This window comes from Cervus elaphus, chromosome 17, assembly GCF_910594005.1.
Source record: "Cervus elaphus chromosome 17, mCerEla1.1, whole genome shotgun sequence".
Taxonomy (NCBI): Eukaryota; Metazoa; Chordata; class Mammalia; order Artiodactyla; family Cervidae; genus Cervus; species Cervus elaphus.
The window spans coordinates 24,173,039-24,197,308 of NC_057831.1; the positions used below are offsets into that span (position 1 = coordinate 24,173,039).

General features: G+C 37.1%; 1 protein-coding gene and 1 non-coding gene across 5 annotated transcripts in view; both read right to left on the reverse strand.

The window, feature by feature from the left end:
• Window positions 1–24,270, reverse strand: part of BANK1 (B cell scaffold protein with ankyrin repeats 1) — a 317,486-nt gene that overhangs the window by 5,471 nt on the left and 287,745 nt on the right. For all 4 annotated transcript variants that reach the window (XM_043871399.1, XM_043871400.1, XM_043871398.1 and 1 more), the window contains exons 11-13: window positions 22,667–22,732; window positions 7,837–8,015; window positions 1,218–1,281 (exon numbers count right to left, since the gene is read on the reverse strand). In XM_043871399.1, coding sequence (XP_043727334.1) covers window positions 1,218–1,281; window positions 7,837–8,015; window positions 22,667–22,732 — 309 coding nt within the window. The remainder of the gene's footprint in view (window positions 1–1,217; window positions 1,282–7,836; window positions 8,016–22,666; window positions 22,733–24,270) is intronic.
• Window positions 2,015–2,120, reverse strand: LOC122673635. The gene has a single exon (XR_006334760.1). It is a non-coding gene; the product is annotated as a U6 spliceosomal RNA (small nuclear RNA).

Consider the following 24,270-nt stretch of genomic DNA (forward strand, 5'->3'; position numbering starts at 1 on the left):
ACTTTGGATTCCAATAGACATGGGCTATAATCTCTAATCTGTGTGTTTAGAGGCTTCTTAGTTTCTCAGATTCTCAGTTTCCTTATTATAAATTGGGACTAATGCCTATCTCAAAGGGTTATTAATAGGATAATTTTGTGCATAGTAGATAAGACAATAAATATTAGCTACTACTACTATTTAATGTTCCTTAGTGAAATTATTTATATATTTTATAATTTTATACATTTAAAAAATTTTACTCATTCCACATTAGAATGTAGGTTTGTAGAACTCAGTTATTTGTAAATTAGTTTTGTGTTTAGGACCTTAATTATTTTAGAAAGTATATTTATGTTTTAGAAAACATTTCTAAGAGAGCTTAAAGAGTTCTCTATGAAGAAGTAGATAACAATCCAATAATATAAAAAGAAAATGAATTTTAACATAATGAATTTCACCATGAAGTACTATCTAAAAGTTATGCAGTATTATTGAAAATAGAAGAGATGGAGGCTTTCAAACTTTACTAGTAGTTGTCAGTTTTTAATTATCTATGCAGGAGTAGGGTCTTGGGAATAGGGTGGTCAGAGAATGACAACATAATTTATTTTCAATTTTGGAATGTGTTGTTTATCTTTGGAGAAGATTTACCATCTTAATAATGTTTGGTTTGTGTTAACATTAAAATGAGTGTTTTCTCCCCCTGGGAGCAACTGCTAATTATTAGCAAGAGGAATCTGTGTTAAGAAGAAGCATGCTAGCTTCAGGGGAAGGCAACATGAGATTTATAATTTAAAATGATCCACATGTGGACAACTGTGAGAATTGACTACATTGAGAATATTCTACCTTATTAAAAAAAAGTGTGACTCTTTAGCAATTTAATACCCTGTATTGAGACTTATATACACACACACAAAACTAAAGCAGAATTATCTTATTTTCAAGTTATATGGAAATCAAAGGAAAGGAAGTAACTAGCATTTACATTATGGGCCAGAGAAGGTGAAAAGTATTTTATGTATTAACTTGTACAACTACTTCCAGGTATATATATAATTATTCTTGTTTTGCAGATAAGGACCCTAAGTACCAAGGAGTAAGACATTCTCCAATTTAAGCAGCTAGGAAGTGACTGGATATAAATTTGAACTCAGGCCTGTTTTACTTCACCATTCTTGCTTTTTCCACTTCATCACTCTATTATTTTTGAAGAGCAGGCAAATATTACTTACTGTAGACATTTTCTTCTTCTGGCCTTTTCCCAACAATGCAATCTCGTAGTTGGCGTAGTTTTTCCTTAATGAGGAGACAACCAGGAAAGAGAAGTCAAGGTTCACGAGTTTGTTATGAATTGAGATGGAAACTTTAACTACTATGACCAGGAAAACCACTACAACTTAGTGCTAGTGTGGTATTTACAGTGTTCCAGCCCCCATTCTTGCTACTTCACACGTATTGTTTTACTTAATCCTCGCAACTTCACTACGAGGAGAAAAAACATCCACCGATATGGAAACTGAGTTACAGAAGATTAAGTAACTTTCCTAAATCACACAGAAGTTGACAGTCAGGGTGGGAACCCAGAGCCCAGTTCTTTTGGGAGCTTCTTTCAAATGGCAACCCACTCCAGTATCCTTGCCTGGAGAATCCATGGACGGAGGAGCCTGGTAGGCTACAGTCCACGGGGTCGCAAAGAGTCGGACACGACTGAATGACTTCACTTTCACTTTCTCAAACAAACACCTGAGGCATCTACGTTGGTTATCGGTGCCTCAAAGCTGGAGGCCAACATAACAATGGTTTGCTTCTGCCTGAGTCCATCTCTAGCCTCTGCAGGGTACATGCTTTCTTGCAGTTCCTTCTAAGAACCAGGGACGCAGGAGCAAATGATACATAACTGGATTTCCACTTTTAACTCATTTGTGATCTTTCTTTGCTTTCCAAAAGTTCTACACTGAACATCTATTACCTTTTAACTAAAAGGTAAAACAAGCTAACGCTCAATACATCTGCTTTTATTTATTTTTTAAAAAATATGGAATGCTTCGTGAATTTGCATGTCATCTTGCACAGGGGCCGTGTTAATCTTCTCTGTGTTGTTCTAATTTTAGTGTATGTGCCACCAAAGGGAGCACCAATAAATGTGCTTTTAAAAGAGAATTTAAGAGTAGCACTTTTCTTAAGGGCTGCCCTGCAAACCTAGAAGCCACTTTTCCTAAAATAGAGTGTGTTCATTGCCTTAAAGATCCTCTCCTATGAGTGCAGCAAACATTCTTCTTTAGGGACTCAGTGATTGTGAGCAGGAGAGAGGGGAGCTAAAGGCAAGGTTTTTTTTCAATCATCTCACATGCAACTGCAGGGATTCTACCTGGTTCTTCATTATTCTAGAAACTCTTTTACTACTAACTCTATGTTTGTGCCATTTTCCCTCTTATTTTCCTGGGATAAAACTTCTCTGTCAATAAGAACATAATTTCACAGCCGCCTCTGATAGATTCATCTTCAGGATTAAAATGAATATTTTTTGTAAACTACAAGAATAAGATTGAAAAGTGTATGGGCAGTGCATATTGGGAAAACAGGGAGAACATTCATTTTCTGATGTTCTGACTTTTGTCCACAATGGCTCAGTGGGCAAAGAATCTGCCTGCAATTCAGGAGATGAGGGTTTGATCCCTGGGTCTAGAAGATCCCCTGGGGGACAAAATGGCAACCCACCCCAGTATTCTTGCCTGGAGAATTTCACAGACAGAGGAGCCTGGTGGGCTATAGTCCACAGGGCTACAAAGAGTCAGACATGACTGACTAAGCAGATAGGACTTCTGTTCAGGCCCTTAAGTCAAGGACTGATTGAAAAACCACAGGGGAAAATCTCTCTCATGTTCATCTTGGCAATGATATTTTGGATATGACTATAAAAGTACAAGCAACAAAAGCAAAAATAAACAACATGGACTGCATCAGACTAAAAAACTTTCACATACCAAAAGGGCCAACCAACAAAACGAAAAGTCACCCTGTGGGTTGAGGGAAAATATTTGCAAATCATATATATGACAAGAAGTTAATATTTGTAATATATAAAGAACTCACACAACTTAATGACAAATGTCCCAAATAATCTGATTAAAAAATGGTCAGAAGACCTGAACAGACATTTCTCAAAGAAGACATAAAAATGGCCAACAGATAAATGAAAAAGTTCTCAACATCACTAATCATCAGGGAAATGCAAATCAGAACCACAATAGGATCTTACCTCGGAACTGTTAGAATGCTTATCATCAAAGGACAAGAGGTAAGAGATAAGGTTATGGAGAAAAAAGAAGCCTTGTGCAGAGTTGGTGGAAATGTAAATCGGTGCAGCCATTATGGAAATCGGTATGGAGCTTCCTCAAAACATTAAAAATAGTACCACTGTATGATTCAGCATTCCTACTTCTGGGTATTTATCCAAAGGAAATGAAATCATGATCTCAATCAAATAGCCACACTTCCATGTTCATTGTACTGGCCAAGATATGGAAACCACCTAAGTTTCTAGGAATGGATAAAGAACATGTGACATATATGTCTGTATATATATATATACACACATGATGTAATACTATTCACCCATGAGAAAGAAGGAAATCCTACCTTTTTTGGCAACATGGGTAGACTCTGAGGGCATTATGCCAAGTGAAATAAGTCAGATAGGCAAAGACAAATACTGTGTGATCATACTTATATGTGAACTCTTAAAAAAGCCAATTCATAGAAACAGAATTGAATGGTGGTTATCGGGGACTGAGGAGTGGAAGAAATTCAGAGATGCTGATGTTGGTCAAAGGGTACAAACTTCCAGTTACAAGATGAAAAAGTTCTGGGAATCCAATGCACAGCAAGATGACTATTTAACAGTACTGTATTACATATGTATTATATATAGCAACTTGAAAGTTGCTAAGAGAGTTAATATTGTATGTTCTTGTCACACAAAAATGTTAATTTTTTGACATGATGGAGGTGTTAGCTGATGTTATGGTGGTCATCATTTTGCAGTATATAAAATCAATCCACTGTACACTTTACATTTAGACAATGTTCTAGTCAATTATATCAGGAAGGCTGGGAAGGAAAGGGAAAAGAACTGAATAAATCCTTGTACTCAGTCAGAGTCAGAAACTTTGGCTCTTATGGAAAGTAGTTTTAGGCTTTGTTCTTTCATCTACAGGTTGCTTTTTGGTTTTGTTTTGCATGAGTGCTTACTGCATTCATTATTCCATTGTTCCTATATATTAGATAAGCCACGTCAGTTTTGAAGTAATTGAGTATTGTTTTTAGTCCCCAAGTCATGTCTAACTCTTTGCAACTCCCTGGACTGTAGCACATTAGGCTCCTCTATCCATGGGATTTCCCAGGCGAGAATACTTTCCCAGGCAAGGAGTGGGTTGCCATTTCCTTCTCCAGGGGATCCTTCTGACCCAAGGATTGAACCCAGTTCTCTTGCATTGGCAGGAGGATTCTTTACCACTGAGTCACCTTGTAAGCCCCTTAGACCGCCTTTAATTCTTTCTAAAATGATACTGAAAATAAATATACAAAAAAGATCTTAATGACTCAGACAACCGTGATGGTGTGATCACTTACCTAGAGCCAGATATCCTGGAATGTGAAGTCAAATGGGCCTTAGAAAGCATCACTACAAACAAAGCTAGTGGAGGTGATAGAATCCTTGCTGAGCTATTTCAAATCCTAAAAGAACTGTTAAAGTGCTACACTCAATATGCCAGCAAATCTGGAAAACTCAGCAGTGGCCACAGGACTGGAAAAGGTCAGTTTTCATTCTAATCCCAAAGAAGGGCAATGCCAAAGAATATTCAAACTACTGCACAATTGCACTCATTTCACATGCTGGTAAGGGCATGCTCAAAATCCTTCAAGCTACGCTTCAACAGTACAGGAACCAGGAACTTTCAGATGTACAGGCTGGATTTAGAAAGGGCAGAGGAACCAGAGATCAAATTGCCAACATCCATTGGATCATAGAAAAATTAAGAGAGTTCCAGGAAAACATCTACTTCTGCTAAAGCCTTGACTGTGTGAATAACAAAGAACTGTGGAAAATTCTTAAAAAGATGGGAATACCAGACCACCTTACCTACCACCTGAGAAATCTGTATGCAGGTCAAGAAGCAACAGTTAAAACCAAACATGGTAAAACAGATTGATTCAAAATTGGGAAAGGAGTGCATCAAGGCAGTATACTGTCACCCTGTTTATATGACTTGTATGCAGAGGACATCATGTGAAATGCCGGGTTGGATGAAGCCCAAGCTGGAATCAAGATTGCCAGGAGAAATATCAGTAATCTTAGATATGCAGATGACACCACCCTTATGGCAGAAAGTGAAGAAGAACTAAAGAGCCTCTTGGTGAAGGTGAAAGAGGAGAGTGAAAAAGCTGGTTTAAGACTGAACATTCAAAAAACTAAGATCACGGCATCTGGTCCCATCACTTCATGGCATATAGATAGGGAAACAACGGAAACAGTGAAAGCTTTATTTTCTTTGGCTCCAAAATCACTGCAGATGGTGATGGCTGCCATGAAATTAAAAAACACTTGATCCTTGGAAGAAAAGCTGTGACAAACCTAGATAGTGTATTAATAAGCAGATTAACTTTGCAGACAAAGGCCCAAATAGTCAAAGCTATGTTTTTTCTAGTAGTCATATATGGATGTGAGAGCTGGACCTTAAAAAAGGCTGAGCACCAAAGAATTGATGCTTTTGGACTGTGGTGCTGGAGAAGACTCTTGAGAGTCCCTTGGACTGCAAGGAAGTCAAAGCAGTCAAACCTAAAGGAAATCAACCCTGAATATTAATTGGAAGGACTGATGCTGAAGCTGAAGTGCCAATAAATACTTTGGCCACCTGATGTAAAGAGTCGACTCACTGGACAAGACCCTGATGCTGGGAAAGATAGAAGGCAGGAGGAGAAGGGGACGACAGAGGATGAGATGGTTGGATGGCATCACTGACTCAATGGACATGAGTTTGAACAAGCTCTTGGAGATGGTGAAGGACAGGGAAGCCTGGCGTGCTGCAGTCCATGGGTCGCAAAGAGTCGGACACGACTGAGCGACTGAACAACAACAACAACTGAATATAAATCCACAAATAGAAACAACCAAGGGTTTGATAAAGCAACTAGTGAAATCATTAACAAGAAGGTATTTACATTGGATCACTTTAAATTATAAACTATTACAGAAAGGTCTAAGGAGGCTAAAGCACAATTGACTTATCTCAATGAAACGTATATAAACTTATTTTCTAGCATTATCAGGAAAGTGGTCTGCAGTTCAGTACTTGGGCACACTTTACTCACTTCAGGATAAGAGGGATGCTTGCTGGTGATGGCAACAGGGTGGACTGAGGAGCAATGCTGTAGTTCTGACCATGAACGACCATCATCACAGAGCTCCACAATTAGCATTCTTGACATTTGTTTGGCAAAACAACTGCCCTTGCTTCACACTGCAAAAGCTTGACCAGGTCCAGCCACCAAACCGCAACAAGAGCTATCCTGCGAGACAGGCGACTTCTAACAAGGTGTGTGACCACACATGTATCGGGGAAGTCCCCTTACCTAAACAATCTCCTGTCTATATGCCATATTGCTTGAATCACTATTCTGATTCATTTCTCTGTTGTTTAAAAAATGTCTTCTTAAGTGCTATTTTAAAGGAAAAATGATCCTTTGGGAAAGGTAGCATATTAGGCTATTAATGATTATTGATACTTGGGCTTAACGGAGCTAATGAGATGGCTGCCTGAGAACTGGCTGCTGAGCTACTGGGGGCTTTACATGAGGAGAAGAAAAAAACTGGTGAAATATTTTGTGAGTGCTATGGCCTGTTGGATAGATAGAATACAGTCTTGAATCCCCTCACTGAGGACTGTCATGGACTGTATATTATATCACATGCATAGTATATTTTGTTTTCATTCTCCTCTTGGAACCACTTACTCCAATCCTTTTTCAGGATGCAAATTATTTTTATAGAAGACAGGCTTATCTGAGTTTAATACTCTTGGCATAATTTCCCTGTAAATCCTGACTGATCTATATGCAAATCATGATATATATTTGTATATGTATATATTTATACATATGCAAATTCTGATATATATATTTATTTCTCCAAAGGTAAAGGGGAATATAAAACATTAAATTTGTTCAGGACTACTGTCTGACTATTGGCTTCCCTGATGGCTCAGATGGTAAAGTGTTTGCCCGCAGTGTGGGAGACCCGGGTTTGATCCCTGGGTTGGGAAGATCCCTTGAAGAAGGAAATGGCAACCCACTTCAGTACTCTTGCCTGGAAAATTCCATGGACTGAAGAGCCTGATAGGCTATACAGTCCATGGGGTCGCAAAGAGTCGGACACGACTGAGTGACTTCACTATTGTCTAATATGATTTTAATCATTTTCTTGTTCCCTTTAAGTCTGGTCTAAATAATAAATTCTTCAGAATTCTAAGCACGTTAGTGTAAAGACGCTTCACCTTAATTTCAGCAATGAGATTCATAAAACATTCACTCTACTAAGGGCAGCCTTATACGTTGATTAGATATTAGCTATGATACACTCAGTCTTAGCACTGAGTTCATCAGTGGTTTGTAAACATGAAACCTGGATATTGTTAAACTTTTAATCGGTAATTTAAAGCCTCTTTTTTGTGGTTAGTTAAAAATGAAAGAAAGAACAGGTACCTGTATTTTTTGTTAAGACTAAATATTTACAAAGAGGCTAGGACTCTGCAAGGGAGGGAGCATGCCGCAGTAGAGTGGAGTCTGTATTACCTGCTGAATTAGCTCCAGGCCAGTCTTTCCCATCTGCCAGTGTTTAAACTTCTCCAGGGCTTCGTCCACAGAGAGTTTCCCATTCTTGACTTTCTCTTGCAGCAGGATGAGTTCCTCCTGTCCCGCAGCAAGGCAGTCCCTTACGGTGGAGAAGGGCTGACTCTCCATCCGACCTCTGTCTACAATGTGAGAGAAGGGTGTTCTCATGAGAAGTTTTAATGACAACTAGGGAAAAAAAAACACTTAAAAAAAAAAGCAGTTTGAGTTTCTCATTCCAGCTAGTCTTTAGGCAGTTACAGAACAAATCAGTACAAAATTTTTTTTTTATGAAATAGTGAATTTATTTTATTTTATTTATTTTTTTATTTTTATTTTTTTTTCAATTTCTCCTTTATTTATTTATTTATTTTTTCAGTGGGTTTTGTCATACATTGATATGAATCAGCCATAGATTTTTTAATGCATTTCTAAAAATTGTCATGCCTCAGACCTAGAGTTATGGGTGAAAACAATGTGTCTCATCAGTGAAAACAGAAAGGGATGAGGAGAGAAAGAGCAACAACCAAAGTTTTGCACTGCACTAGTTGTGGGCAGTGCCAACTTCATGTTCCTTTGGGAGAATTACTTTTAATTCTGTTTCCCTGGTAGCTCAGCTGGTAAAGAACCTGCCCTCAATGCAGGAGACCCCGGTTTGATTCTTGGATCAGGAAGATCCCCTGGAGAAGGGAATGGCAACCCACTCCAGTATTCTTGCCTGGAGAATTCCATGAACAGAGGGGCCTGGTGGGCTACAGTCCATGGGGTCGCAAAGCGTTGGACACGACTGGGTGGCTAAGCACAGCAGAGCACACAACACACATGTGACAAAATACTTAGCACTGGGCCGGCCACATAGAGAGCTAAATACAAGGTAATGTTATTATTGCTAATAAATATTTATGGAATAAGCATAATCTCTCCAGCTTTGAGAAAAGAGATCTCAACCAACATCCAAATGTCACAAGAGGTTTAGGATCATTTGAAAATTTATTCCTGAAAGATTTAAAATAAATAATTTCTGGTTGTTTTGTAGTAGTGAACTGCTTCCTTTTCAAAAGAGTTTATTTTGAAGCATGCCATGTATTAGCTAAAAGAAATCAAACCTGAATATTCATTGGAAGGACTGGTGCTGAAGCTGAAGTTCTAATACTTTGGCCACCTGATGCGAAGGGCTGACTCACTGGAAAAGTTCCTGATGCTGGGAAAGACTGAGGGCAGGAGAAGGGGGCGGCAGAGGATGAGATGGTTGGCTGGCATCACTGACTCAATGGACATGAATCTGAGCAAACTCCAGGAAATACTGGAGGACAGGGGAGCTGTCCAACAGGTTGTAAACAGTCAGACAAGGCTAAGCGGCAACAACAACAAATGTGTTAGTTGTCTGGCACCGTGAGAACAGTAGGTGGTCTGATGTTTCACTTGTGGCTGCAAACACCACCGAGAACACTGGCCTGAGGCATACTGGGAGCAAACTGCAGACCACAGGTGAAATCAGCATTCGATTTATCCACAGCGCTTCAAGCCATAAATGAAGCGCATGCTGGCAGGGACCCTCGCCTCCTCTCTTGATCTCTGTCACTCCCTCTGTCTTTGGATGACATCACCCTTGTATTCCCTGCCTGGCTGCAGAACTCATTTGAGTTTTGTACTTTCTCATTTACATATTTCTATTATGACCACACTTACTGCATAAGACGTGGCAGCACACATCTTAGGTGCTATCAAATCCAAATATGCTCAGAGTCTAGGAGAGAAGAGGTAGTCCCACCAAGCTGCAGGCAGGGTGGTGGTGATAAGTTGGGTATGTCCCTGGAGAAACTGCTCATTACTGGGAACTCGTATTCAAGAAAGAAGTAGATCACTATACTATAAATAAAATAAATTTAAAAAATATGAACTATTGATAGTAAAACAGATATTATCTGAGAGTATCACTCTAAGGAAGTAATGGTAATTCTGCTGAAACTGATTAGGGCTGGTGAGAATAACTTCTTGCTGCTGATTAAGGGCTGGAACCTGTAACTTGGTGCTCTCTCTGTGTACACAGCTCTATCCTGCGAATGTACCTTGGTCTTACATAAAAAAGAGTGGCAAATTAAAAAAAGAAATAAAGAAGTAGATCATTTAGATTGTATCTAGACCAGACTGATGAAGATTTGGGAAACGGTGAGGGCATCATTACAAATTCTATAGTATTAAAGATTCATTGATAGGATGGGTTAGTTTAGAAATGAGACGTTCAAGTACTTGACAGCAGTTTTAAGTATTTGATGGGAACTTGAGCCATGAGGCAGTCTTGGAATGGCCTCTCATGTCTTTCAGTTTTGAGATTCCAGCAGTGAATCTCAGAAAGGGGGGCACAGAGAGGGTTCCTTTCTGTAAAGATTCACAAGCACATAAAACTGCTCTATGGCCAATCATTCTGATTCCCATGGGAGCTTTCTTGGCTTATCTTTCATCTTCAGAAGTCCTATTTCCCCAGGACTAACGAGATGCCAACAGATTCCATACTGTAAAGTTTTTCCTTCAGGGATGGTGGAGCACACGATCTCAGGGGAACTGGAGAAACAAAAGTCAGCCAACAGCCAAAAGAACACATAAGAATTAAGCTCTTGCTTCTTATACCACTTGCTTTTTATAGGCCTCCACGCTCCAATTCAATTCGTGAGATGCCCTCTGCAGTAGAATTCTATGTGCCATTCTTGCCAGAGTGCGGAGGTTTAGTGTCGTCATTTAACAGTTATGCCATTTAACTAGCACCTCACTTCTGTCATCCCTTTGCCTAAGTGTGAATCCATTTTTATCTCAAAAACCCATGCAGCTGGATTTTCTGCTTTTATAGAAGTTATCGCAAGCCAAGTCTTCCCAGAAAATGGCCCCAGCTTCAGTATCGCTATATGTGCAGGTTTAACTGAATTAAAAAATATTGAATTCTTTTATTAACATTCATTTCAATTATCGTTTCATATTTCAAATGTTAGCTACTAAAACATAACCAAGATGACTTTTTTTTTGAGGAGGCAGGGCTCAGTTTTGCATGGTTGGGCAGACAGAACAAAAGAACACAATTTAGGAGCAAAAAAATTCTAGACAGATTGAGCCCTGAAAGTGAGTTGTACAACTAGACTAATTTTACATACATCTGCTTTTTCCTCTTTCTTTTTCACACAAAAATATTAAAAACAATTGTCATGATAAATTACTATTAGGTATGACAAAGTTGCAAAGAAAAATGATTAGGCATTTTACCACCTTTCTTCCTAAGGGCAAACTAATCAAACCAAAATATGTAACCTATAATTTGTGATAGATTGCTTTATTGCATTTAGTTTATTATTTTATGGGGGATGTAAAGGTTTTTCCTTCCTCCTCAAATTTATATTTATTATTAATTTTCATAAGAGTTAGCATGAAATAATAACATAATAGTATGAGTGTAACATAATTTTCATTGAAAAGCATTTGTCAGACTATTTGTACATATAGACAGACTCTTGTTCTCTTATTGTAAAAGCTTCAAGACAAACTACAGTTTCTAAAGTTTTGATCCTTTCAGATCAATTTTTCTTTTCAAGATTTTCCATCTGATCAAGTTTTGGTCAAATAAACATCAAACAATTCATCTGGTGGACATATGAACCTAGAGATTAAGTAAGAAAGCAAATTAAGCTTTTCATAAAAATTCTATTACCAAGGGACTGGCTAGAAGAACACTTTTTTCCTGAAAAAGTGAAAGCAAACAACTTGACTGGTCAATGACAAAGAATTTAAAATGTGAAGTATTTACTTAATAAGTAAATTAGGTAGTCATTAAAATAATATCAATACTTTAAAAGACCATGTGCAACAGAGTGTACTTATTATATAAGAACAAGTACAAAAGCAGGATGCAAAATTGTATATATGGTAAAGTGTTAACCATATCAATGTTGTACATATGTCAGTAAAAAAAGAACAAAAACTTTCAGTAATTTTATAATCTAAACCATTCTTTCACAGTTAGGTGATTCTTACGCCAATGTAACACTAAATACTATAGCTTTGCTTTGCATAAATAGTAAACCTTAACACACGTGGGAAATGGTGATGCCTAGATCTCTTTTCTTCCTAAACGGTTACCTCATTTCAGCTCTTATTTATTTATCAGCTTTATAAATTTAAACACATTATTCCAAACTGTTCTGTCTCTCCGCAAAGGAAAAAAAGTCCTTTCAATATGACTGGGATTTCCTTAAATTTATAAACTATTTTAGGAACAATTTAGCCTATTTAATCTACTCATGGGAGAAAATGGTATACTGGCCCTATTTAGCAGGAACTTTTTGTTTTCAGTGTATAGTGAATATTTTTTTTCTTTCATGATGTCTGCAAAGTAATATCGTTGCTATCGTTCAGTTGCTAAGTTGTGCCTAACTCTTCGTGACCCCATGGACTGCAGCAGGCCAGGCTCCCCGTCCTTCACTCAGAGTTTGCTCAAACTCATGTCCATTGAGTCAGTAATGATGGGATGATTCATAAAATATCAAAATTCTGTTTTACTTGAGTTTGGAATAACTCAGTGACAAAACTTGTCCTGGGTAATCTTTTGAGTTAAAATTTATACAAACATTCCTTAAAAAATTCCATTCATCACTTGACATAATTTTTTTATTGAGTTGAATTTGTTCTATTAATATACTCTATTATTTAGAGTAATTTTAGGCTCACAGTCAAATTGAGTAGAAGGAACAGAGATCAACACATACCTCCAGACCTGCATATGGGTAGCCTCTGCCACTATCAATATCACCCACCAGAGTGGTATATTTGTTGCCACTGATAAACCCATACTGAGACATTATTATCATCTGACATAATTCTGTTAATTAGTATTTCTCTTTGAAAAGTCATATATTTTTAGACACAAAAAAATAAAATAAGCATTTCCTCTGATTGTATATACTGACAGTTTCTCATGACTGATTTTCTTATTGACTTTTTCTCTTGGCTAGATTTGCCAGAGGATTTGCTAATTTACTCCTTTTAAAAATAAACTTTTAGATTTAGTCAACATTTCATATCTGTGAATTCTTTAAGTTCTATTAATTTTCAACTTTTACTAGATTTACTTCATTGGTTTTATTCCACAGTTTTTCTTTTTCTTACTGTCTAGTTCCTTTGCTTTCCTTTAATTGTTACTAACTAAAGATTTAGGGCTATGACATTGCCTCTTAACATATGAGATCAGAAAGTGGGTTGAATAGGTCACATTTTTAATGAATTTTATTTTATTTAAAACATTTTTAAATGAATTTTTAAAAATTCATACAGCATATTATCAGTTAAGGATCCTGAAAAGCATATATTCTATTAAGCACAAACTAACATTATCTTAATTTTTTCTATTCTATTTTTTTTGCATTTTTACTATTTTATCAAACTTTCAAAGTATTTCTAATGTGTCACTACTATTGTGGGTTTTGTCACATTCTTTTATTCTACTACATTTTATTTAAATATTATAATGCTTTAACATTTGCCTCATGAAAGAACATGGATAACATGCTTTTATTTGGATTTCAGAATTTAAATAAATGAAGTGATTTTCTTTGCCTAATACTTTTGCCTTGAATTATATTTTTTCTAAAATTAAGATTGAAAGTAATTCCTTTGTGTCTGTGTCTTTAAGCAATCATTACTGACCATAAATTTTCAACTTTTATTTTCTTCAGTATATTTTTGTAGTATATATTTTAAAAGCAAGATGTAGTTTGATATTGTCTTTTATCCAAATTTGAACCAATATCTGTTATAAAAGAAAATATATAACATGGTATTTAGAATCAGGCAAGCACAGGTACAAATCTCAGCTCTGTCTTACCCACCCCTGTAAACTTCAGTTTGTCTAATACCTTTACTTATAGGGTTGTTGCAAAGGTTAATAATTATTTACACTTAATTCCATGTTTTATTGAATTCATTATTCACCACAAATTCTTTAACACTATAACTTCTATTTGAGCTTTTAATTTTACTGTCATTCCTTTACTTAGAAGATATCTTGGGGAATACTTTGATGATGACATAGAAATGCTATCTTTTCAAAAAATCTTAGATATCCAAAAAATATAATTTTCTTCTTATATGAACAAACTAAACAGCTAATAATCTAATTAGCAAGCTAAACAAACTAATTAGCAAACTAAATATAAACTTCTTAGGTTGTGATCTTTTCCCAATAAATCACGTAGTCCTTTATGTCAAATTCTTGTTACACCATTCTCTAAGTTTTAAAACTCTTTTATTTTTAAAACAGAAAATCTAAGTTAAGATATTTTGTCAATATTTTGGGATTATTTCTTCATCTGTACAGTCAAAGCTATGGTTTTCCCAGCGAGAGTTGGATCACAAAGAAGGCTGAGCACCTGACTGCCAAAGAATTGATGCTTCTGAACTGTGTTGTTGGAGAAGACTCTAGAGTCCCTTGGACGTCAAGGAGATCCAACCAGTCCATCCTAAAGGAAATCAACCCTGAATATTCACTGGAAGGACTGAAGCTGAAGCTAAAATACTTTCGCCGCCTGATGGGAAGAGCCAACTCATTGGGAAAGACCCTGATTCTGGATAGGAGGAGAAGAGAGTCATGGATGATGAGATGGGTGGATGGCATCACTGACTCAATGGACATGAGTTTGAGCAAACTCTGCGAAATGGTGAAGGACAGGGAAGCCTGGCATGCTGCAGTTCATGGGATTGTAAAGAGTCGGACATGTCTTAGTGAATGAACAACAACAAGAGTCTAGCACTGCAAGCTGAATAGTTTAGCTTAATTTAATAAATGAAAATTCAAAATAACTGATACTTCTTTTTGGTTATCTTCTAAAAAGTTAAAATATTTGTAAAATGTTTCAGACTTAGATAATTACAAGTCATTAGTTGAGGTGATCTCATTTTGTGTGTGGGGGGCATGCATGAATATTTCACATTATTTTCCTTCTCATAGCTTGATGGTTCTTGGGAAGATACAACCTCACTCATTAAATAAATCATTTATCAAAGTATAATTAACCTGAGTTTTCATGATGAAATTCTTTCTTTCCTTTGACTTGGGTTTTGAAGTTATTATATTATTTATTTATCCTCTTCGTCAATCTTCTTAAAAGAGAACACATCTATAAAATCTTGTTCAACAAGAGACTTTTGGTGGTTGTTTATCCTTTGTTTCCATTCCTTGTGTTCAGATCAAATTTTGTTTTCTGCTTCAGGACTACATAGGACTTTGGCAGGTGCAATTCACAACTCAAAATCCCAGGGCTTAGTGGTTTTGTCTAGTGTAAGTTTGTTACGTATGGGGGGAGCGTGATTCTTTGGCACTATGTTGTGATAGGTCTGCAAGCAACTGACTTTCTGAATAAACAGTAGTTCTTCTTGCCCATCCCATCTTTCCATCATACAACTTTCTTTACTGCAGGATCTCAGGCTGCCTTCTACTTAGAGAAGTACTTTTTCTGTATGTGTATGGAAAGACCAGAGCAGCAGTGGGGAGAACGTTCAACAATTAGCACTTGTGATACTGGGAAAGATTGAAGGCACAAGGAAAAGGGGGTGACAGAGGATGAGAAGGTTAGATAGTATCACTGACTCGGTGGGCATGAATTTGAGCAAATTTCAGATGGCGAAGGACAGGTGAACCTGACATGCTGCAGTCCATGGGTTGCACAAAGAGACACAAAGAGACACGACTTAGCGACTGAACAACAACAACAAATAGAGGGATAACTGCGGGTCAGTAGGTGAACTACTGATTTTATTTGTTTCAGTCTCCTTTGTTAAGCCTTAAAATTAATTGGAATTAGTATCTTTTTTATTATTAACATTTTTTCATTATTAGCTTTTTTAAAAGTCTTTGTTTCCATTGTTAATAAGAATTCCATCATTTTGATGCCTTTCCTTCACAAGCATTTCTGAAAGGCCACTGTGTGCTGTTGACACATCACCATTTTAGATAAGACCTCAGCTATTACACAAGTTTTTCCAGGTATGACTTTAACCAAAAAAATCTTCCATAAACAACATGACAAATAGACATGTAAGTTATACTGAAAAGGAGAATTGAAGCCATTATTCTTCTGCGGAGTACATATAACCACATTTTGATAATTTCCCCTTTTCTTTTTAATATATCAAGTATTGGCAAAAGCAGCTTGATGAAAATACCTCAGGGACAAGTATTCTCTTTTGCCCACATAAAGGTAATACCATCTGCATTTCCCTAGGTCTTCTACTTACAGAAAATTCTATTATTTAACATTCATCAAATTGCTATAGCACTGGGAACTTAGAGAGCTCATATAAGATGCATTCCCTGACTGTATCTTTCCCAAGAGCATGCACACCCCATGAAAAGACCAGCCAATAACGATTTTTCAGTCTGCATTGAAGAATTAGTGGGCAGAGATTATATTACAAGTTGCAAACTCCAAAGCTTACAGGTGCCAGATAGAATGACTGAGCAGAGAAGATTTAGTGTCTGCTTGTTAAACACATCTGAATAGTCTTCATTATCAATAATATTTTTTCTTTTATGTTTTTGTTGATGGCATGATTCTCATGATATGTCTTTATTTTCCCAGTTCTGATAGAATTATGAGTTTAGAGAAATATGCCTCAAGTATAAGAAAACAATATGGAAAGCATGATGACAAATGATAATATCAAAAGTCATTTATGGCAAAGGATATAGTAATACAATAGGGAGTGGTTGGAGATTTGAATTTTTACACAAGACAGATTGAAACATGGTTTTAAACATGGCAAAAATTGAAAGGTTTAAACATGACAAAAAGTTGAAATTACATTGTGCACATTATTTTTTAAATATAGTATATTTAGAGGCCAGGTTTGACCACAATATGGCCTGTGAAACAGTTCCTTTTGGTTAGATTTTGTTTTTTTGTGTTTTGGTTTGAGGTGATTATTACAGCACATGGCTGTTCTCATGTGTTCCACTTGTTGTCCAAGTCTAAGGTAGGACACAGGCAATCAAATTTTACAAGCCCTACAAATAGTTTGTATGCTCACGTAGGACTGAGAGTTACTTGGATAGGCAGCTGGTTAGGGTGGATATGATCCTCCCCTCCTCCCTACTAACCCCAACCCTCAAAAATATGGTTTGCCTTTCAATAGCAACAACACCCGCTTGATGAAATTATTATTATTTCACTGTGTGACTGGACATATCTGTGGCCATGACCAGAGAGGTAGTTAAGGATGCTAAGAACGCTAAACCTCATCAATTGCCATGCATCATCTTTGAGGTCTGACTATGCTAATACAATGGGATTATTCTGGTGAAGACAGAAAAAGGGCTCTTGGTATAGCCCATGAAAAAAGATATAATGGGGAAAAAAGTTGTAACAGGTCTGGGAGACATGAACAATCTTTACCCCAGACTATTATATGATTTTGTGAGGCAGGAAAAATAAACCAGATATTTCCATGTCCCTGAAGCTCTTATAATTCCTCCAGCACCCTCTGACTTGACCATGTTCACCTGCTAGTCTTCTAATTACTAATTATGTTTTATAGAAACTTCATTATTTGGCAAGTGTCTAATGAATGCAAGCATTCTTGTCACTTGGAAGGAATCTTCCCATATTATAGACTTAATCGATTGGAGTTGAGGGTTATAAATCAGTCCTCCATGAGCTTAGTTAATAAGACTCAGACATCAAAACTCTGATTGATTCTAAACCCACTGCCATAATTCAGTTCTCTGGTTAGCCACGTTGAGGAGCAAACCCTTGACCACTATGTGGCGCTCAATTTTGGGAAGTGGGTAGCAGCATATTCTGGGGACAACGCTCTGGTATTGATTTAAAATTTTTCTAATTTTAAAAGTAATTTGGAAAAACTGACTTTAAAACTGTATTTTGATGGAAACTTCTAATCTGTGATCCAAAGTCCTCAGCATTTTTCTTATTTGTTTTTCAAAATGTGAAAACTGAGTTGAAGAAATCTGTTTAGTTTCCATGGAAATGGTGCCAATTAATTTTTTTCCTTTTCCTCAGGAAAATTCCTTGACTTAGTAACAATGAAACTTCCTGGCAATCCCTTGGCAGTCTTCAACATAGGGCATCTGAAACGTCTGCACTTAAAATGGAAAAATAGTTGGCTTTCATAATTCCTTTCCTTCCAGTAAAAAAAGTAATATATACTGAAATAATTGAATAATTTCCTTAACCTTTAGAGAACGTGTCCAGTCCCTTTAAAAAATCTTGACTCTGACAAACATTTCACACAAGGGTTTTTTTTTTGTTGTTGTTCTTTCCAAATAGTTTATCATTGGTGAAGTATTATTACTTTTCCTATTACACCATGAAATCCCAGGATATTTGAAGAGTATTCATTAATTTAGGCATAATCAGTTTTGATCGCTAAGTATGTCCTATGCTCTGGACATAACTATCTGAAAAGGTTTAGAGAAGAATGGTTGGATAGAGTAAGTCCATTAGGTATTTGATTTTTAAAAATTTCTTCCAAGTTGTTCTTTAAAAAAAAAAAATCTTTATTTAATTTGTTACAATATTGTGCCTGTTTTATGTTTTTGTTTCTTGGGAGAGAGGCATGTGGGATCCCAGCTTCCCCACCAGGGATCAAACTCGCACCCCCCACATTGAAAGGAGAAGTCTCAACCACTGGACTGCCAGGGAAGTCCCCCTTCCCAACTATTCTTGTTTTTTTCTCTAGATTCTGATTTCAGATTGCAGTCATGAGGAAGGCTTTGCTTTTTTTTTCTTTACATTTTGTAAGATTTAATGTTCCTCTATCCTTGAAAACAGAACAATATTCTTTTCCAATCTGCTGAATTACTGATGTCCAAAGTTAAAGGAACTGAGAAAGGAACTGCTTTAAGTTGACTAATCAAAAATATCATCAATAATTGGATTGAAATATCTAGACAGAAAAATTCACACAAAAATTCAATTAAAATTTTCAGCATCCTAATCACCAAGAATTAAAAAATAAATCAAGTTATCATTGATCTTGAGGAAGCAAATTAAGTAACAAGATATGGACAGATGTTAACCCAATAAAATATTTTATAATTTAGGTTCTTGTTTCCTTTCATCATTCCCTCTGCCCCTTTTCTTCTGAGTAAACAAGGGATTACTCTTCTGTACTTATGGTAGAATAATAATAGGTTTCACACAGGCTTCCAAAACATTAGCAGCCTTTCCTTAAACATTGTTCTCTGTGGGACAATCAGAGGATAATACATCAGGCATTCTGAGATCCCTTCATTACACTTGCCACTTGTTACTTTCTTCCATCTCCTGTGGCCTTCTTCATTAAGGGGATGATGATCCCCTTAATTCTAACATGATTTAATTAAAGTATGATAATTGAATAATTTGCTAAAAATGCTTCATGGGAGTTTTCTCCCAAAGAGCTCAAAGCATCCCCTCTCTTTATTCTTTTCAGAGTTCTATGAGATGTGTGGAGGAGTCCAGATAGGAATAATCTTCTCTACTTTAATTCCTCAGTAACTGTTTGATTCAAGCTGTACAATGCTCTCACATGGAGTTCTGCAACTGTTTCTTAAGAGAGCTAAAGGCACAGTGGGAGGATAACAGTAGACTTAAAAAGATATTACTTTCCCTTCAAAATAAGAAATCACTAGATATAAAAAACTGCCCAGTAAGGAGTTTTTTGCATACGAACTTATGAGCAGTATATCCAAGTGATTTGTGGGAGACTGGAAGTTCAGGCTCATCATGTGCTGCATTCAAATACCACATATTTGTTGGAAGAACGATATAAGCACAATGCCGCTGTCATGAGAAAAGCCACTTGACGTGATGGGTGAAGATTATTCATTTAAGGACACACCTTTCTTTGGAGGATGATTCAGGGCATCCCAGGAGCAAGTCCACTGAGGTTATGTATTCAACAAGTCAACAGATGTTAGAAGCTGGTGCGATCAGTACCTCACCATTTACATAATGGAACAAAAAGAGACTATGGAAGTGGTTAGTGGTTGCTGGTGAAATAACTTCCAGCTTTATTTTAATGTCTCTCTCAGTGATTTACAGGTAACAATTTTAAGGTAACATTACTTGGAGGCCTTACAAATAGCTGAGAAAAGAAGAGAAGCTAAAGGCATGCAGAAAAGGAAAGATATATCAATTTGAATGCAGAGTTTCAAAGAATAGCAAGGAGAGATAAGAAAGCCTTCCTCAGTGATCAATGCAAAGAAATAGAGGAAAAATAGACTGGGAAAGACAACAGATCTCTTTAAGAAAATCAGAGATACCACGGGAACATTTTATGCAAAGATGGGCTCAATAAAGGATAGAAATGGTATGGACCTAACAGAAGCAGAAAATATTAAGAAGAGGTGGCAAGGATACACAGAAGAACTAAACAAAAAAGATCTTCATGACCCAGATAATCACAATGGTGTGATCACTTACCTAGAGCCAGACATCCTGGAATGCGAAGTCAAATGGGCCTTAGGAAGCATCACTACAAACAAAGCTAGTGGAGGTGATGGAATTCCATTTGGGCTATTTCAAATCCTAAAAGATGATGCTGTGAAAGTGCTGCACTCAATATGCCAGCAAATTTGGAAAACTCAGCAGTGGCCACAGGAATGGAAAAGGTCAGTTTTCATTCCAATCCCAAAGAAGAGCAATGTCAAAGAATGTTCAAACTACCGCACAACTGTACTCATCTCACACGCTAGCAAAGTAATGCTCAAAATCTGCCAAGCCAGGCTTCAACAGTATGTGAACCATGAACTTCCAGATGTTCAAGCTGGATTTAGAAAAGGCAGAGGAACCAGAGATCAAATTGCCAACATATGTTGGATCATCAAAAAAGCAAGAGAGTTCCAGAAAAAACATCTACTTCTGCTTTATTGACTATGCCAAAGCCTTTGACTGTGTGGATCCCAACAGACTGTGGAAAATTCTGAAAGAGATGGAAATACCAGACCACCTTACCTGCCTCCTGAGAAATCTGTACTCAGGTTAAGATGCAACAGTAAGAAGTGGACATGGAACAACAGACTGGTTCCAAATTGGGAAAGGAGTACGTCAAGGCTGTATATTGTCACCCTGCTTATTTAACTTATATGCAGAGTATATCATGAGAAATGCCAGGGTGGGTGAAGCACAAGTTGGAATCAAGACTGCTGGGAGAAATATCAATAACCTTAGATATGCAGATGACACCACCCTTATGGCAGAAAGTGAAGAGGAACTGAAGAGCCTCTTGATGAAAATGATAGAGGAGAGTGAAAAAGTTGGCTTAAAACTCAACATTCAGAAAACTAAGATCATGGCATCTGGTCCCATCACTTCATGGCAAATAGATGGGGAAACCACAGAAGCAGTGACAGATTTTATTTTCTTGGGCTCCAAAATCACTGCAGATAGTGACTGCAGCCATGAAATTAAAAGACTCTTGCTCCTTGGAAGAAAAGCTATGACCAACCTAGACAGCATATTAAAAAAGAGAGACATTATTTTGCCAACAAAGGTCCATCTAGCCAAAGCTATGGTTTTTCCAGTAGTCATGTATGGCTGTGAGAGTTGGACTATAAAGAAAGCTGAGTGCTAAAGAATTGATGCTTTTGAGCTGTGGTGTTGGAGAAGACTCTTGAGAGTCCCTTGGACTGCAAAGAGTCAATCCTAAAGGAAATCAGTCCTGAATATTCATTGGAAGGACTGATGCTGAAGCTGAAGCTCCAATATTTAGGCCACCCGATTTGAAGAGCTGACTCATTTGGAAAGACCCTGATGCTGGGAAAGATTGAAGGCAGGAGGAGAAGGGGACGACAGAGGATGAGATAGTTGGATGGCATCACCTACTCAATGGATGAGTTTGAGTAAGTTCCGGGAGTTGGTGATGGACTGGGAAGCCTGGCATGCTGCGGTCCATGGGGTCACAAAGAGTCGGACACGACTGAGCGACTGAACTGAACTGACTTTGGAGTGACATTATTTCAGAAGTGGGTTGAGGTTAAAAGCATCAGTACGTGCTCATTGATTATCAAAGCATCTAGCGCTACCTCCATTTCTGCCACCTTTTATGTTCTTCATTTCTGAATCTTAACCAAGGCCTTATTATCAGAAAAATAGTGTTATAAATCATCTGCTAGCATCTCTCTTTTCAATAGGAACCAACTGTGTCAGAGAAGACCAGAAGCAGCCACCTCCTGTGGACCCAGAAGAAAACATTCCTCCTGTGTGAGATGCCTCTGTAGCTACAATGTTTATTTCTTTTCTGCATTACAAATAATTATTCAAAAAAAAAACATAAAAAACAAAAAACATTGGATCCAGTGCCTAAGGCAAGAGAACCGCGAGAAAAGGGTACAATTTTTGACTGGAGTTCAATGCAGAGCACAGAAAACCCATGCGGGTCTCCTCTGGGGAATCAGTCATCTGCCCCTCCTACCAAGTTAAGTTCTAGAGACTTCTCTTTAAAGGTCTCTGAGGCATGTTAGAGAATTTGTCTTACTTGACCCTCCTAGAGCTGTGATAACAAACAACATCATCAACATCACCGCAAATATCTTCATAAGACTTTTGTTAATTAAAATAATTTACTTTTATTAACTAAAAGAACTTTTTTGCATTAATCTTTTTATGGAAAAGTTACATTTGGGTAAGATAGTGACTTAGTAAAATTAATCAAGTACACAGTTATTTACTTCTATCATAGGAGACTTTAGTCAGTATTCATAAGACTTCTTTAACTCTTACTTAAAGATTATTAAATAAGCTGAAGTTTATATCAATACCTTGTTTCTTAGGACCATGGAACTTGTCACTATCAGATTGTCTTCTGGCAGCCTTCTGTTGAAAGACTGTAAAAAATAGAACACATGTTATTTATTGAACATAAACACTGAAAAGAACATCCTGTAGAAGACTCTAGGAAACTAGAATGCAATGCTTCATTTTCCTTAGTAACAATTCCTGAATTGTATTAGTTTTTGAGTAGGAGCATTATTAAATTTACAATTTTCTCATTTGTGCAGCTTATCAGTCATTTCAAAAAGCATCTTCTTTGCTCAGAGTAGTATAATACTGATGGAACGCCTCATTAAACTGTTTAAATCAAGATATGATTCCATTTTGATATCAGGTAAAGATAAAAGCTGCATTTTGTTAAAAGTGATTAATGGTAAAATCACATGAAAAATTCCATTTGTACAGAAATTACTCATGCTGACTTTTTGGTGATAAGCAAGGATAATAGACTGTTTCTTCTTAAACAGATGAAAAGCCTGCTGTATTTCACAGATGTAATAATAAAAAAGACACTTTATTCTTGCATCATCTAGCTAGACCTCAGACCTATTAAAGCAGCTTATTCGAATTACTTCATTATCTGAAAAGTGCTTTGTTCTCATTTATTATTTCTCACAGAATTCTGTGAGACAAGTCAGCATTACTCACCCCATTTTGCAGATGAAAGATAAGATTGATTGTTCAATATTTATTGAGTACCCACAAAGTTCTGTATACCTTCTGGCATTTGTTAATGAAAAAGTCTATAGCCTTTAGAGCTTGACTCTAGAAACTGAACATCCCAGAGTTCCATTTATTTTTAATGGGTAGGCTAAACTACAGAGTTTGGGAACTGCAAGAGGCCTTGGAGGACTGATCCAGTGTCATATGTTTACAGATGAGTAAGGTGGAAATAACTAACATTTAAAAGGGCTACATAATATCGAAACGACCCCAGAACTGTTGCTGGTGGAGATGTGAGTTGGACCCTCAAGCCTTGCACTTCAATCTATCGCGTGGTTCTTCACAGCACTGCTGCCCCTCGTCTTCCATAATCCATAACCGAGGACATGCTGTATGGGGAATATAACCAATAATTTATTGCCTATCAATGGAGTCTAATCTTTAAAAATTGTGAATCACTATACTGTACACCCGTAACTTAAAGAACATTGCACATCAACTATTCTCCAATAAAGAAAAAGAATCAGAAATCACATAAGGAAACAAACCACAGTGAGACAAAGTCAGCAAAACAGCATATCAAGAAGTAAATGTAATGAAACACTCTGAAAGAAACTGTAAAATAAGTATGTTCTGTCAAAAGAAAAACAGCAGAGAAGGAGCGCTAGAGAGAGGATTAAAAAGAACCTTAGGGATGGACTTCCCTGGTGGTCCAGTGGTTAAGACTTCACACTTCCAATCCAAGAGGCGTGGGTTCAGTCCCTGGTCAGGGAACTAAGATCCCACATGCCACGTGGTGTGACCAAAAAAAAAGAAAGAACCTTAGGGCATTTCCAACATGCTGTGTCTTTACTCCCCTGAATAGCTCCCTGGGAGACCCTGGGTAACCCGACCGAGGCACACAGGAGTGGCAGTGTTCCAACTGGAT